Consider the following 17,871-nt stretch of genomic DNA (forward strand, 5'->3'; position numbering starts at 1 on the left):
ACAGAACACACTCCAAGGTCCAATACAGTAAGATGTACGACATTGGGCAAGGGTTTTGATCCAATCCTTAATAGAGGTATAATTTTTTTTTTTAAAGGTTATGTTTTATTTGCTTTAATAAACATTACAAAAAAGAAAAAATTATAGTAATATATCAATAAACATGTGTACAGTTGAAACATGTGACACTGGTCCTGAATTATTTGCTTTCAAATGTTGCAGCTTAGATTGAGGTTTAATTAACATCAGAAGTCATTACGGGTACCATGTAAGCATATGTATTAACCGGTTGCATGATCATTTCTGGGTTGCACGCCCAGGCCCATTTCCCACCAAGGACTCCATATCTTTTGACATTTATTTGCTGTGCCTCTTGGTTCATGAGTAAGCTTTATTTTGGGTATAGTTGAATTAACTAGGTTAATCCAGGAGTCCTTTGTGGGAGGGGTAGGTCCCATCCAGTGCATAATCACACATTTCTTAGCATAGAATATTAACGCTCTAAACCTTAATCTTGCACATACAGTGGGTACAAGGTGTTCCACTACACCCAGGAGACATACAGTGGGGGAGAGTATATGTGGGAACTCCAGTGTGTTCGCTAGCGAAGCCATTACTTGCGACCAGTAAGCATTTATTATTGGGCAAGACCAGGTCATGTGTAGAAAGTTGGCTTCTGGAGTTCCACATCTGGGGCAGGAGTCATTGTCCTTCTTACCCATTGCCTTTAGTTTAAGCGGGGTGATATATAGTTGATGGAACACCTTGTATTGTATCAGTCTATCCCTTATTGCTATTAAGCTTTTAAACATAGTTTCTGTTGCTTCGAATAGAGGTATAATTTAATAATGTTATAACTAATTACTAAGGTGTTGATAAAGTCATAGGTGCTGATCCTTTTAACATAAAGAAGTATGTTTTATTAGCTTGAAGTTATGAATAAGGAAGCCATGGGTGGTCTTTAAGCATAATTCACATGTGATAACAGTCAATAGGTACACCGAAGCAATTTTATGGATTTTATTCAAGATGTAAATGACTGACAGCTTCTGCATTGCAATGCTTTTTGAAGGAGCTATCATAAACCTAACATTAATATTGCTGATGAAGGATTATGATAGCATTCCTGGCACTCACCCTCTCTCTAGTTCCTTTTGATTGCGATCTCTCTCCCTATTCAGTTCCTCCTTCTGCTCTTCCAAGGTCTCCCTCTGTCGGAGTAACTCTCCATTGACGGCCTTCAGTCTTTCAGTTTCCAGCAGAGAACCCTCGGCTTTCTGCTTAATTGTGTGCAAGGATTCTTCCATATCCTCCTTCTCCCTGTAAACAGGTATACACAATCATAGATTACCCTGTATTTAAGTTATGCTTCACCAGGCAGTCTGTTTCTCCTATCTACTCAATTTTTGGCGAAATAAATGAATCAGCGACTAAATATTACCTGAAAACAAACAAAAAGGCTTCATTTAAAATGACACTAAGCACATGGACAGTAATAGCAAAAATTACTTCTATCAAAAATTCCAAAGTAGAGGGAAATAAATACATTGAGCATAATTTAAGATGGGGGATAGCTCTTCTCTCAGAGGTATGGGAAGTTGACTGTTCCTGCCTCAGTTGAGCAATAGAGTTTGTAGCATCTACATGCAGACAATGAACAATATTTGCAACAGTCTAAAAGGGCTGATTTTCAGTTGAGTGCACACCTAGCTAAAATGATCTGCCCATCTACCTTATGTAGGCCTCACACTTATTTTCTGAATGCTGATGCCTCTCCCCCGAGCACTTTTTGTAATACTGGGAGTGTAAAGACTCACCAAATGCACTTCTTGCGCTGTTTCGAGAACTAGCAGCAATTATGTGTGCACTGACAAGCTCACGGAGTGTCACACAGCTGTAAAAACACAATGCTGTTTTTAAAGGACTTGTTATAATCCTATTCAGCTCTAAACAGAGCCTTAAATAATACTTGCTGTTTCTGGTTTTATAAGTGTGCCAGTTTTAATGAAATGTTATTTCAAAATATAAATCTGGCATTCTTTACTTTATTTAGTTTTTCTTAACACTCCAAATCCACTATAATGCTAGGATAAATCCTGCCTTGAGTCTTTTGCATTGGAACAGAAATGAAGAAGAACAGGGTGGTGGGGGTCATTTATGTCTGTTTGTCAATCACTATCACTAATCAGTTTTACAGATACATTTCAGGCAAAAATATCCCCATTTGTATGTATTAACTGCAGTCAATCTAAAAGCCTGCCTATCTAGTTAATGGACTTCCTGTGCATTTTATAGGCTTTAAAAATAATTTCCACGCACACTTTTGCAGTTATATTGGAACACTGCTTCAAATAGACATAAGACATCACACCATAAATGCAGACATTGCCAAAAGATCACATTTATTACAATTCTTTTGAAATATAAGCACTGTTTTAAGAGCTATAGCTTACAGAAAAAAAATACCCATTCTTGATTGCATTCTAGAAAAAGGAAACTTTACAATTACACTATTTTAATGAAGTGGATAAAATGGCTAAGCACATGGACAGTAATAGCAACTAAAGGCAACAAAGTTGTTAAAATAAAGTCACGTTCTTCCTAGTACGTGTTAATATATAGGGGATAATGAACTTGCCTATTGTAACCAGGTCACCAATGACCTTTCTGGTGGTTGTAAGCTTTTATGTAGGTCTTGGAACTTCAAGGTGACTTTCTAGAGTTGGTAGTTTTTTTAATAATACACAAGGTTTTATGTGACAAATCACATCATTTATATCTAATGATACAACTAAGTATATATATATATATATATATATATATATATATATATATATATATATTTATATATATAGTTACATAGTTAAATCGGGTTGAAAAAAGACTAAGTCCATCAAGTTCAACCCCTCCAAATGAAAACCCAGCATCTATACATACACCCATCCTTTGCTAACTATAGAGTTTAGTATCACAATAGCCTTTGATATTATGCCTGTCCAAAAAATCATCCAAGCCATTCTTGAAGTCATTAACTGAATCAGCCATCACAACATCACCCGGCAGTGCATTCCACAACCTCACTGTCCTGACTGTGAGGAACCCCCTACGTTGCTTCAAATGAAAGTTCTTTTCTTCTAGTCTAAAGGGGTGGCCTCTGGTACGGTGATCCTCTTTATGGGTAAAAAGGTCCCCTGCTATTTGTCTATAATGTCCTCTTATGTACTTGTAAAGTGTAATCATGTCCCCTCACAGGCGCCTTTTTTCCAGAGAAAACAACCCCAACCTTGACAGTCTCCCCTCATAATTTAAGTCTTCCGTCCCTCTAACCAGTTTAGTTGCACGTCTCTGCTCTCTCTCCAGCTCATTTATATCCATCTTAAGGACTGGAGTCCAAAACTGCATGCATACTCCAGATGAGGCATCACAGATGAAACATATATATGTTTCAGGTTATTCATGCCTATTGTGTATGTTACTATGTATTCCATTTCTCATATCTTGCTCCAAGACTGATCATTCACCCATGGTAACCAAAGTGAACCTGCTCCCTGACTTTCTTCTAGAGAAGTGATCCCCAACCTGTGGCTTGCGAGCATCATGTTGTGCCCATTGGCCTCAAAGCAGGTGATCATTTTTTTAAATTTGACATGAAAAAAAGTTTTGGAGGCATAAAGACCATGTGTACTGCCAAACAGACCCACCTGTAGTCTGTCAGTCCACACAGGGGCTACCAAATAACCAATTAAAGCCCTTACTGGGCACGCCTCTAAACATTTTTTCATGCCTGTGTTGCTCTCCAACTTTTTTATATTTAAATGTAGCTCAAGGGTAAAAAGGTTGGGGACCCCTGTTCTAGAGACTCCCTGACTGATTCTAGAGAAGTAGTGTTATTCTATTCAAGTTCCCCCAGGGCCCAAATCAGTGTTAGAGATCTAGGAATACATCAGTGTATTAGGCATTCAGCCATAGTTCCATCTCGAGCAGCAAGTAAGTTGTCACCTCAAATCACACACTAATTGAGCTTCAAGCTTGGTTTACTTGTTCAAGAAGAACAGGTAGGAATTCTCCCCAAAACTCACCCAGCTTGCCTTTTAGGAGGAGCCCCTCTGCAACTGCTTAAAAGCACCCTGGGGCCCAGCCCCACACTCTAGGAATCACTGATCTAAAGCATAGACTAAAGATAAAACTACCAATTACAGTGTCAGCTATTAAATACACAGCTATTAAATCTCCTACTGGGAGATCCTCTGGTATTCTGGTAGGCCAGTCCAACCATGCACAGAATAATGCATAACCAGTGCAATGTTTTATGTTGGAAAACAAATAAATCTTGTGGACCCACCCAACTTAACTCGGGAGCTGTGTGTGAAAAATAAGCCTCACCAGTAATGCAAATGGCCTTCATAAGTATTACTGGCTTCAGTTTGAGAAACAGTCATCTGTATCTTTTTCAGCTATATGCCCCTTTCCCCCCATTTTGAGGTAATTCCAGGACAACAAAAACACCAAGCATAATCTCTCGCCCTCCCTTACCTGTTCAGCTCTTCTATGCTGTTTTGGCATTTCTGCAATTCTTGTTTTACACTTTCCAGCATGGTATTAATCTCCTTGTTCTCCTTTTTCAGTTCCTCAGTGTATGCCTCTGATATCTGCTGATTCTCCTCCTGCTGCTTCCTAGTTTGCTCCAGTGAATCCCGTGCTGCTGCAAGCTCAGAGTGTAGCTCCTACCCAAACATACGCCATGAGTTACATATTGGTCCTTGGTAATTGTAAGTGTGCCGACTGATCTGCAGATGTTTTACTGAGATAACGTATCTCAATCTAGAGCATTAACTGCTTGGAAGATGGTCACCAAATGAAGCCATTTTGCTAGCACATCACGTTGATTATAAGACTGCATGTTTTAACTTTCTGCACTGTACAAACACTGCTCCCCATAATAATAACCATCTCTCTTGCTTCTCCTCACTATTGCTTGTCTATAGCAGCAGCTGTGTTATTACTACAGATCTGGATTCACTTGACCTTGTCTTTGAAACTAGGAACTGCTCTAATGATTTTTTCAACAACAAAACATCATTTTGAAAGTCAATAGAATAATACGTACACATTTAGAAGGGTGGTTAACAGAAAAAGAGTAAAGGGGTGATGAGAAGTGGAAATGGAAATTTGTATATTTAGTGGAGACTGGCTGTTAGCACAGTCTGCAGCTCTCAAACAAATGTTTCACCTTTTCTCTGTCTTGGTATCGCTGCAGAACATTCTGAACTGCCTTCAGTGCCAGCTCTGAGCGCTGAGGGGAGCGCATACGTGTGGGAGACCTTCGGCGAATTGGGGAAGAGCTGAAAACATAGAAGGGGTTGACAGACGGTCTCATTTCATCTGTAGTAGATATTTCTGTGTTCTCAACACATGTTGGATCTGGGCTCCCATCAGTTTGACACATCTATGGAGAAAGCATTTTAGTATTTTAGTTATAAAATTAAAACCACAAAGAGTAAATAACTAAAAAGCTGAAATTGCAAGTATTGAAAAATTACCTATATTTCAATAAAATAATAAGTGAAAAGACGGTGAGATGAAAAAGTGAAAAGTAACAATTAGATTTAATCGATCATAATGGAAAGGGTATTTGAGTGTTTAGCAATACACTGTACAACAGTAAGGCAGCTCTTATGTAGATGGCTATTAACTGTTATCTGCTGAGTTCAAGAGAACAGAAGGAATTGTAAGTTCAATGAAAGCAATAATGATAGGTTTATAGTCATCTAGAACAGCACAGTCCAAGATTTTCTAAGATTGGGACAATTATCTGCTATTTCACATTTGTGTGGTGATTGTTAGAAAACAATGATGCACAAAGAGATTTTTGGATATCTTAGGCATGTGTATGCCATAAAATCTATTGGAGGACCCCATCTGGCCGCGGCCCTGCAGCTGGACAGCCCTGATCTAGAAGGAGTTATATTAAGGAATAGCAAAGGAAGAACACAGGTTAGCTTGATCTCACCATAAATGGTGAGACTATATGTTGTATGCTCAAGGGGAGGTTGGTATATGCTTTGATCTGGTGATATATTCTCTTGTAATCTTGCGACAAGGGGTGTGTAAGGAGATGGCGTCATGCATTAGAATTTTAACTATGAATTGTATGGACAGACTGGCAGTAGTGAGTTTGTAGCAAGCTGGCAAGAAACATCATTCTTGTTTGAGGGCCAAAGAGTTACATACAATGATGTGTGCTAAAAGTTAAGAATCTACAAGCAAGAAAAACATTCATTTTCCAGGACAGCATTTCTTCTTGGGCTTTGAAGTCTTTCTCTGTGGTAATGAAAAAGGTCAATATTATTTGAAAATTATTGAAGTTTGGTAAGTGTCTGTTGTTAACATTTGTATTGAATATATTATACCACTGTTGGCGACACACTGGCTTGATTATTTGGCACTATTACATAAAAGTCACCTAATTATTATTACTATTAAAATTGTAAAGGAGAAGGATCTGTGCCACACTTTTTTAGGTGAAACACCCAGATCTTTAAACTATCTGTGATTTTCAACTAGAAGAACAATTTGATGGGTGCTGTCCTTAAGGAATGGACGCAACTTGAATACTCCAGACCCCCCTGCAAACAATTGTGCAGATTGAAATGGCTCTCATTGTCTCCTATGGATCTAAAGACTTTTGTTTATAACTAGAACATGCAGTATATTGTATAAAGATGTTGCAAAGCACTGGGCTAAATGATGACAAATGGCACTGGGGAATGGTTCATGTGAAGGGGGTGTTAGAAAGAGCTGAGGGGCTGATAGGGCAATTTAGAATGATGATACAGATGCTGCTGGGTGAGTACCTGAGTGATGTTGCTCAGTACTTGCTGCAGTGAGTCACACTCTTCCCTGACACCTTCCAGCTCTTGCAAAGTATCGCACCCACTGTTCTCCTGTGAAATGAAAATACATCAGTGCAAGCAAACAGAAAATATAACCCGTTTATACATATATTTTACCCTAGTAAAGTCACTGAGCTCAGATTTTGGCTTTTGAAAAGTACTAAAGAAATAACATAAAGCAGGAAAACAAACAAAACATTCCTCATTCATTGTATATATATATGAGCTTTCGGACGCAAGGGAGGGTGCAAACATATGGGTCGTTCTTTTTCCTCTCTTTACATTTCATTCCTGCCTAGCTGTTTCTCTGACAAATATACCACATGTTGCCTTTTTAGACTTATTCCAGGTATGACACAGAAAACATAAAAGAAATAAAAGCAAGGGTCTCCAGCCCTGAGTAAACCCACCCTGGAAGTGTACTCCCCAGATTGCGAATGAATGCCAGAGAGAGTAAATTGCAACTATTACTAGAAAAATGCCATATGTTGTGTAACAAAGAATGGCTTCACTTGACTTAAATGTCATTGTGCAGTTCTACTTATAGTATGCAATAGCCTATAAGAACTGATTCCCTGCAAATAGAATGTGAACTACATTATGAAGTTATAAATGTTCCATTATAGTCACTGTTAGAGGAAAACTATACCCCCAAAATGAATACTTAAGCAACAGATTTATATAATATTAAATGGCATATTAAAGAATCTTACCAAACTGGTACATATATTTAAAGGAAAAGTAACACCAAAAAATGTAAGTGGTACACTGGTAAAACTGATCTGTTTGCTTCAGAAACACTACTATAGTTCATATAAACAAGCTGCTGTGGAGCAATGGCGGAAATTGAAAAACAGCTATATGGCACAGGTTAACTAATGGATAACAGATAACACCATTAGACAGACAGAGCTTATTTGCTATGTAACTTGAGCTTTTTCTCCTTTGAATGGCTGCCCACATTGCTACACAGCAGTTTATTTATATAAACAATAGTAGCGTTTCTTAAGCAAACACAGCAGTTTACCAGTGCAGGGCAACACTGCATTATATTTTCATTACTTTAAAACACTTTTATTTTTTGATGTTACTGTTCCTTTAAGCAAATATTGCCCTTTTACCTTTTACACCTCTTGCCTTGAACCACCATATTGTGATGGTCTGTGTGCTGCCTCAGAGATAACCTGACCAGAAATACTACAGCTCTAACTGTAACAGGAAGAAGTGTGGAAGCAAAAGACACAACTCTGTCTGTTAATTGGCTCATGTGACCTAACAAGTATACTTTGTTTGCTTTGTTTGTGTGCACCGTGAATCGTACGATCCAAGGGGGCGGTCCTTATTTTTTAAAATGGCAATTTTCTATTTGTGATTACCCAATGGCACATACTAATAGAAAAGTATATTATTATGAAAATGGTTTCTTTACATGAAGCAGGGTTTTACACATGAGCTGTTTTATGCAATATCTTTTTATGGAGACCTACATTATTGGGGGGGGGTATAGTTTTCCTTTTAACTGGATTGCCACCATTACATCTGCTACTTCTACTTCTGCTCGAAATGTTAGTAGATGGCACTTTCACACAACCATGTATGAATTTAGTAATAACTATGAACACTGCTGATCCCATGAAAATAGTAAAACATCAGAGTCGCATATGTGATCAAGGTTGGACTGGCTTGCCAGAATACCAGTAAATCTCCAGGTGGGACCAGGCCCTAGAGGGCCCCATCCAAGGACTAAACCATCAGCCCTTTCTTATTTCCAACAAAGGACTAAGCAGGTACAACATTTAGCACTGTCTACATCTCATTGTTGGGAAAGTGTACCTTGAATGTCAGGTTCTCTGGTAAAGGGCCAGTCCATTTGCAATGTCCCTACTTCCACCACTGCAAATAGCTGGCAAAAGTCTTTCTGGAGCTATGTGTAGCAGTGCTAATTTCCTCCTACTTTGATCCTCTTGCCCCCAGAATCATTTACTACTTAGCTCCAATTAATGCAGCTACTGTACACCATGCCAGTGCTTCAGCTTCAGTAGCTTTAGCTTTGGATAAAAGACAAATGTTTGTACCCAAGTTTCAGATTATAAAACATTAATTGCTTTTACCATGGTTTGTCCCTAAAGAAGTTCTGTTTTATATATAAAAATATATAAACACACATGTGTCTGTGACTTTACAATAATAAGTACAAACTGCTGTAATCTTGCCAGTTTCAAAATGTCCATCCTAACAATGCCCAATATAGTTGACCATTTCACTAATATTAGACAATACTGGCTTACCTCTGTTCATAGTACTGTGCTGCTACTAACAGATTTCCAGACTCAGGCAATCTTATTGAATATTGGCACTGGACTGTATAGGGTAAACAGTCAACCAGGGTCGTACTGGGCTGGTGGGACACCAGGTAAAAACACAGTGGGTCCCCCAAGCCAGACCTGCCTACAGACAAATGTATTTTTTGTTGTTGAAATATTGGTATGTAGGCAGCCATCTTAGGTCACTGTGCCTGATCCAGCAATTTACAATGCAACTGCTTTGAGATAAGCCATTGTTTCCCCTACTTTATGTAACTGAAGGAGTCGCGACTTGGGTTAACTGGACTTGGATTTTTACTATTGAGTGCTGTTCTCATATCTACCAACTAGTTGGGGCAAGGGAGTATTTTAGCAATGCAGGGGTAAGGGAGTTGTTACCTTGTTGCATTCCCAGTGTTCTGCTGATAGGCTGATAGGGGGAAAGGAAGGAGGTGATATCACTCCAACTTGCAGTGCCACAGAAAAGAGTAACTTATCTTAAATTTATCAGAGCACAAGTCACATGATTGAGGGCACCTGGGAAACTAATAACATATAAAGCCCCATGTCAAAATTAAATATTGAAAAATCTGTTTGCTCTTTTGAAAAATAAATGTCAGTGCAGGATTCAGCTGGAGCAGCACTATTAACTGATGTGCTTTGAAAAAAACATGTTTTCCGGTTACACAAAATCCCTTTAGCTTTACTTTTCTTTTACTTTACATAAAATAATTCAGTGCACACAGACGTGTCAAAATATTTAAGTTTGTATTGCAATGTTTAGTGCCTCTAATGGACTCCACTGTATTTGTCTTGAAGTAGTCAATTTAATTTAGGGATGCACTGAACCTAGTGATTCTGGATTCAGTCAAATCCTGAATCCGACGCATTGGATCTGTACGAATACTGAATCCAAACCCCTACCAAGGGCATTATTTGTACGAGACAAAAAAACATCAAACCCCATCGTTTTATCACTTGCCTGCCACAGAACGTAGAATCTATAGCCAGGCCCGGATTTGTCGAAAGGCCACCTAAGGCCACCGAAAGGCCTAGGGCAGCAGGATTTTAGGGGGGCGGCATGCTGTCCAACCACACCCACATTGGTTCAAAAACACTGGGGATGCGCTGGAGATACAATCATTTTTTATATTCCCATGTGCCAATCCCCATTGCTTCGGTCCAGATGATTTACACGAATAAAGGGGAGGAGACAGGGGCAATGAACGGCAGTGGGCCTAGGGGATCCCACTATGTAAATCCAGGCCTGTCTATGGCATTGAATGTCAAATAGTTCACTGTCAGTGTCATAGATTCCATGCTTCCAGGCTGCTTCTTCCAGATGCTGCAAAATCAAAAGTGCCTGGGAGAGAGGGAGTTAACCACTTCCTGTTTTTTTCTTACATAGTTTAGGGGAAAGGAAATGTATTTCTTTTCCAAACATGATATATTAAATATTACCATCAAAGTCATAATTTTTTTTTTTTATAGACTTTTGTTCCAAAAAATATCCTTTAACAGTCTTTAAAAGGTAAAGCATCACACAACACCACATGCCTTGGCAGTGAAATCCATTTGGTGGAGTCTCCCTGCTGTGCAAATAATTTACATATACAGAAGTCCCTTTCCTTTTTCTATCCGAGGACAATAACCTCATTATAAAAGATATGTGTATCTAACAATGCTGTAAATTCTTTTTTTTAGGTATAAGTCTCTGTAACTAAAGGTGTGTAAAATACACTGTGACTGTACCCTGCACAGATCACACCTCAGTACTTCACCTGGAAAAAGATGCTGGTTGCGAGTGACCTAATTGTATACTGCATATCTTGGTTCACTCATTTCAGCAGATTTATAGCTGTTTTATGATGTGTTTGCAAGTGACAGTGTTAACTGAAATTCCCAACTGTGTAATACTGTAAGGTGTGACAAAATATTTTGGTAAGGTACCAAGAAGTTAAGATAAAGTACTCACTTTCTTAAACAATCTAGTTTTCTCTATTTAAACTCCCACTGGAGGTTTCATGGGACTTGATAGAAAATATGGCTCCGTATGTAGCCACGCATAACTATTGTTTGTATTAAATGGATAAATAGATGTTTCAGTAGACTCCATAAAAACACCTGGAGGCAGCTGACAGGGTGATGTTTAATGATCTGCTTCAAAAGACACCAGATATGAAAAAGCAATTTATACAACAGATGAAGGGATAGAGGCAGCATATGAAATAGCATTCTACATAATAAACCTTTCACACAAAAGATATGTTTCTGGTGCAGCAAGCGCAATATTCTGCATTATTAAGAGGGCACAAAATAATGTGATAGAGAGTACATCAATCAGACACCATCATCAGCGTCGGAGTGGGGGGGGGAGTCTGGGCCCACCAGGGCTGCCACATCAGGGCCCCCCACCCTCAGCAAATCCCCCTTTGTCCTCCTTAAAACCCCGCCTCCAGCACGTCCCTTTTTGAGCATCATTTCTAATTGCGATGGGAAGGGGTGAAAAAGGAGTGCTGGAGGCCAGGAGCTGATGGCTATAGGGAGTGGGTTTGGCTGGTGGGGTCCACCAGGTTTTTTCCCAGTGTCCCACTAGCCCAGTCCGACCCTGACCATCATATCTGAATCCTGCTAACGCATCTGCTTGTGGCTAACTTTGCATCATGGCAAACATAGTGCTCAAGCAGGAAGCTTTTTTTTTTGAGGATCTGGGGCCTTTACACGTTATTTGATTACATTTAAAAGAATGAGCTTTTGTAAGGAAAAAAAGTAAAATATTTCCATACATGCAGAATGTAAACTTGGTCTGTATTTGTAAAACTGCTTTTGATTTAGCAAGTTGTATACAACATGCATAATACTGTATGAAACTCTGAATTACAGGGAGGCCTCTCAGATAGTGAGTATTTTATGCAAATAAAAATATATATAAATATGTATGCCCATATCTATATAGGGGAAGAATGATCCAGGGATAGACACAGAACACTGAAAACCAAACAAGATCCCATGTTATGAGTAATAAATCCTTGGGCCAGTTCATCTACTTTGCAGAACAATATGGAGATGCAGATCTGTACCTGACATGTGTGCCGATATCACGATGAACTGGTATATGTATGTGATGTGCCTTCCAGTGACTGCAACGATGCAGTTGGAGAGGACAAGTGCAAATAAGAAATAAAAGAATCTGACTTACTAGAATTTGCTTCTCCTTTTCTTTTTTACTGTTTTCTCTTATGAGTTTTTCAGTCTGCAAAGACAGTTCCGAGACCCTGTGAGAACAAAGGAGAGAGCATAGTTAGCTTACATACAGGCAAGCAGACAGGCAGGCAAACATTAAACATGCTTGGCTTACTTTCATTGTGATACAAAGTTTTGTGTGTTTTGTCATCGGTGATCACTATGGGTCACAACTCATGAAGTTTTCTAGGGTTCAAAGTGCAGCAACATATGGGCTTGCTAGTACTAAAAATGATTTGTTTGAATTATATAGACTGACATGTATTTTAGATTTAGCGACCCTTTAGTGAACAAAAAGCAAAGAACTAAGGATACATTGTATAGTGTATGCTAGAAATGGTACACTGAAAAAAATACCAGCAAGACTCAAGAGGGTGCCAAGTCTGGGTCTGGGGTCGACTACATTTGGGGTCCTGTGACTCAATGCACCTCAGTATAACACAGTATGGGGCAGATTTATCAAGGGTCGAATCGAAAATTCAAATTCGAAATTCAAATTTTTTTATGGTCAAAACTGTTAACTTTGACTAGGAAGTTATTCAAATTCAATTCGAGTTTTTTAAACTCTGGAACTAAACCCCCTTTAGCCAAAAGTCCCCACTGGCCCCCCTCCCCGCACATGCAGAGTCATCGCAGCAGAACTCACGGGCAACATCTTCGACTCTTTGGTATTCTGTGCAGTTGGAGCAATCTTCCGGTTCGCGACAACTGCGCATGCGCCAAAAGTAACGGAAATTGCCAAATGGACCCGAAGAATACAGAAGTGCCGGAAGATGGTGGAATTCAATTCGAGTTTTTAGGTTGGTTCAATTTGTCCAAATTTAAAAAAATTTTTATTTTGGGGCTCTTGAACACGGCTGTTTTTGCCTGCGCTCCCCTGCATTGCGCTTTCTTCTGTTCAGCCGCAGAGGAGCGCAGGAGTAGACGCAGTCAATTATTTTGATGGGGCTGTACTCACACAGATGCATGTAAGTGCCAAAGGCAGGTTGAGACGCAGCATGTTGCATTTCACCTGCATTCAGCGCTTACATGCGTCTGTGTGAATACAGCCCCCATCAATATAATTGACTGCGTCTACCCCCCTGCGGCTGAACGGAAGGAAGCGCAACGCAGGGGAGCGCAGGCAAAAGCGTCCGTGTATAAGAGCCCTTGTTAATAAATTTCGAATTTATGGGAGTTTAGGGGAATTTTTAAAAACTCACAGGAATTCGAAATTCGACCCTTGATAAATGTGCCTCTATAAGTCCCACTCTCTAAATCCCTGTAACACAAGTTATCATCACGCAGGCAAAATCATCTTATTAACTGGGCTATGTGGTCCAGGTGCAGCAGCCCCTTCACCTATTCACTATTATAATAAGAAGGATGAAGTCTGCACAAACACATAGGGCCTTCCCATACAGGATCAACGTGTTAAAACAAATTCAGCTTTACTGTAGAACTCGTAAAAGCATCTTGCCTTATGTGTTTTGTGCTTTTAGCTCTTTCCTAAAGGCAGAATACAATGTTTGCTGAAATAACCTGTCCAGGTGTGCTTGTTGTTTACATGAATTATGCCCCAAGTTTAAGTTAGATTAGCCCGTTTCACATACTTCTTACCAATTTGTAAAGCCAAACCCTCACAAATAAAACCTGAAGGGAAAACTCTGTTGGATAAAACCTGCATTTAAGCCAAATGCCAAAAGGCCTGTTGTAAATTGCTATAGAACATACTTCATATTGGACCTATGTAGGGCTCTTTGGATTTTTGAGTAATTCAAATTCTTGGGCCTATTTTATCCAGCATGGTTCCACCTTGAACACTGCACAGAATTTGAGCTATAGTACATACCCTCCAGCATTTGAAGATTGAAAAATCTGCAGGCCATGCCAAGACACAACTCAAACCTGTCCAAAACTCTATTCAGTCCCTCTAGTAAACTCCACACCAATAGGAGGCTGCCCCACCTAGGTAACAATTATATTACCAATCTTATGATTGCTTCTTAAAACCAAAAATCCAGCTCTATACTTAGGCTAAATAAGGGGGTTACTAAACGCAAAAATCACGAAGAATTCATGATATTTTTTTATAAAATCGGACTTTTAAAAAATTGAAACCCAGAGGACGGAAAAGTCAGGATCTGAAAATCTCAGACCTGTTGAAGTCAATTGGAGAAGTCCCAATGATTTTTTGATGTGCGCTGAGTTTTGTGCAATACCCAGAAGTTTTCCGGTGAAAATTCTGAAAAAATCATGAAAATCGCATGAAAAATGTTGAAAATCGGATTTTTACCGCAAAGCAAATTTTTGGGAAAATGTAATAATAAATAAGCGTAAAAAACCAGAGCGGATTTGATCGGAATTTGTAGCAGAAACTATTGAGATAAATTCGGACTTTACAGATAACGGATCTTTCCGTAATTTGGAACTTCATGCCTAAAGTAAATTATTTAAACATTAAATAAACCCAATAAGCTGATTTTTCCTCCAATAAGGATTAATTCCATTTTAGTTTGGATCGAGTACAAGGTACTGTTTTATTATTACAGAGAAAAAGGAAATTACTGTTTACATTTTGGATTATTTTTATAAAATGGAGTCTATGGGAGACAGCCTTTCCATAATTCTGAGCTTTCTGGATAAGAGATTTTACGATAATGGATCCTATACTTGTATTGGTATATAATGGTCTAGATCATTGCAGGTATACTCATTGAGTTAACTAAAATAGTATACACACTAAAAGGTAGTAACCTGTATTACATCAATATGTCTCTCAGGGTAGTTACAATTCATACAATACATATAGGGGCAGATTTATTAAGGGTCGAAGTAAAAATTCAAATTCGAATTGTGAATTATCCAAACTCGATTTGATTTTAAATTCGAATTAGAGTTTCGAGATTTATCATACTCTGGCCCTTTAAGAACTCGAATTCGACTCTTCTCTAAAACCTGCCAAATTACTTTATGGGTCAATGGGAGAGGTACAGGGATCAATTTGGCGATGTTTGCAGCCTTCCTGACATTCAAGTTTTTTTTCAAAGAAAATCCAGCTTTTCTAATTCAAATCGAATTTGATTCAAGTTTTCGGGTTGGTTCAATCTGTCCAAGCTGAGAATATTCGATTTTATTAATACATTTAGGGGGTTAGTTATCAAGGTCCGAATAGCCGAACCTCGAATAATTTGTGGTTTTCTGAGAAAAATAGAATTTTTCGTGATTTATTAAAGTCCGATGGTATAAAAACTCAGAATCCGAAACCCCGGCATCTAAAAGCTCTCAAGGTCCTGTATAAGTCAATGGGGAAGGTCCCAGTGTCTGCGCTGATGTCTGTACCGATATCCGATGAGTTTGTGGTTTCTGCGCAAAGTTTTTTTTCACCGATTTCTGCGTTTTTTGCGCAGAAACAACGAACAATTTGGAGTTTTCGGGGAAAGCTTCGAAGTTTGCCCGACCCTATTTTTTCTGACTTTATTCTTCATAAATAAGGTCCATTCGGGCAATCAGAGTTGCTCGGATTTCTAACTTAGAAATACTCAGATAAATTCGGACCTTGATAAAGAACCCCCTTAGATTAGTTGAATTTCGAGTTTTTGGGAGTTTTAAAAAACTCACCAGAATTTAAAATTCGACCCAGTTCTTTTTTCTTGAATACTTTTAAGAAAAGAATACCAAAAGATTTGTAACTTTTGGCTCTGTAGCCAAGGCAGAAATACCCGAGGAATGTTTAGGCACATACTTAACACCTGCTAAAACACACCTAAGGTAGCGTTAGCCTTCTGTGAGTAAGGCGCTAGGGTCACTTGCTAAATAAACATGTCTGACGTGCAAGCATAGGGTCTGAGTAATGAATCAAACTATATACGCAATTTGTATTGTCTTCTACATTCCAAGAGTTGCTAGAGATTTTGAGACAGACAAAGACATCTGTTTATTCTGCTTCTGAAAAATGTGTTAAGCTTTCCTTATTCTTCCAGCTTACGTCTCTGTCAACCCTAAGTAAATTGCTAGTAAGATTTAGTACTGTTGTTGCCAAAACCAATTTATGCGATTAAGCTTGAAACTTGTTTTAGACATCAATAAAAAGAAAATTCTTAAAGGGCAACAGTCACATCTAAAAAAGTAAATAAAATTCAAACAAAAAAATATATAAAAAGCTCAAAAGCAGGTCTATCCATTTAAAAGCTTTTTTGAAAAAATGTTTCCGAGGTTTATAACAGCAAAATCAAGATGTAAGGATCTTGTGGTTCCTAAAGCTAATATAATTTCCTGTATTTCTCTTTTGGCCGGCATTTGTTTTCATGAACCTTTACTTCTGATTGGTTGAAAGCTGCTCAATTTTACATGGAAGTTTTACATTGGGGATCATTTATCAACTCTGTGCAAATTTGCCTGTGGGCAACCAATAAAATTGTCTATATCTTACTCCTTTTAAAGTTTTACAAAACTTGTTTCTGTCCCGCCCACTTTTGATGGTTTCACTTCCGGTTTTCAGCACCATCACTTCCTGTTTGATGGTGGTCGGCGGGTTGCGGGTCGGGGATAAAGCAGTTGCGTGTCCGGGTCGGATAGCGGATCAAAGTGGGTAAATATGCGGGTTGCGGTTTGGAACGCGGGCTGCGGGTTCGGGTCTTAGAAATTGGTTTACCCTGGGCCTCTCCCATTGACTTAAACAGCAATTCAGCAGGTTTTAGGTGGTGAATAGTTGAATTCAAGTTCTTAAAGGGTTAAAGTATGATAAATCACGAAAATCTAATTCAATTTTTTTTTTAAAAAACTCAAATTGAATTTGAATAGCTCCCTTGTTGAATTTGACAGTTTTGACCATTAAAAACTCAAAAATTCTAATTTTCAATTTGACCCTTGATAAATCTGCCCCCTGGTGTCAACAAACAAAATAGGAGCTGCCCAAAAATATTAGTTAGGCCTGTATTTTATATTTGCATTGTTATGACGGAACAGTGAGGTCCAGCATGGAAAGGGTTAGGCTTTCTAGTTCAGTAAGTATTTTAGAATCTGCATTCTGAGTAAAACCTGCACAGTAGGGAACAATTCACTAATACCCCCTAAAAGATCATGAGGACAGGCTGTCTGAGCAGGGAACTGCAAGGTTGCAAGAGCAAGACAGGGCCAAACAGCTAACACAATTATCATACTTATGCCGTAGTGGAGTGGTCTGTCTCAGGGCAGATCTACAGTTAATATTGGTTTATGCCCATAACATAAATATCTTCTAAAACAGATAAAAATAATTTCACCCATCAATTACTTTATAGCTAGGGCTTCTCAAGGAGTCCAAACACTCCAACATTATGATGACCCATCTCATTGTTACCCAATATTCTGATAAAGCCAGAATAATATGTTAATCCTGGGGTGTTTGGTCTCTATAAAATGAGAATTCCATTTCCTACCCAACATTCATGATTTCATAAGCAGTTTAGGCT

The 17,871-nt window shown here is 38.7% G+C and overlaps 1 protein-coding gene across 1 annotated transcript in view; it reads right to left on the reverse strand.

The window, feature by feature from the left end:
- Positions 1 to 17,871, reverse strand: part of LOC108717099 (rootletin) — a 110,281-nt gene that overhangs the window by 41,525 nt on the left and 50,885 nt on the right. The window contains exons 10-14 of the mRNA XM_018263869.2: positions 12,396 to 12,471; positions 6,855 to 6,944; positions 5,231 to 5,446; positions 4,534 to 4,724; positions 1,138 to 1,320 (exon numbers count right to left, since the gene is read on the reverse strand). Coding sequence (XP_018119358.1) covers positions 1,138 to 1,320; positions 4,534 to 4,724; positions 5,231 to 5,446; positions 6,855 to 6,944; positions 12,396 to 12,471 — 756 coding nt within the window. The remainder of the gene's footprint in view (positions 1 to 1,137; positions 1,321 to 4,533; positions 4,725 to 5,230; positions 5,447 to 6,854; positions 6,945 to 12,395; positions 12,472 to 17,871) is intronic.

This window comes from Xenopus laevis, chromosome 5L (genome assembly GCF_017654675.1).
Source record: "Xenopus laevis strain J_2021 chromosome 5L, Xenopus_laevis_v10.1, whole genome shotgun sequence".
NCBI classification, from domain to species: domain Eukaryota; kingdom Metazoa; phylum Chordata; class Amphibia; order Anura; family Pipidae; genus Xenopus; species Xenopus laevis.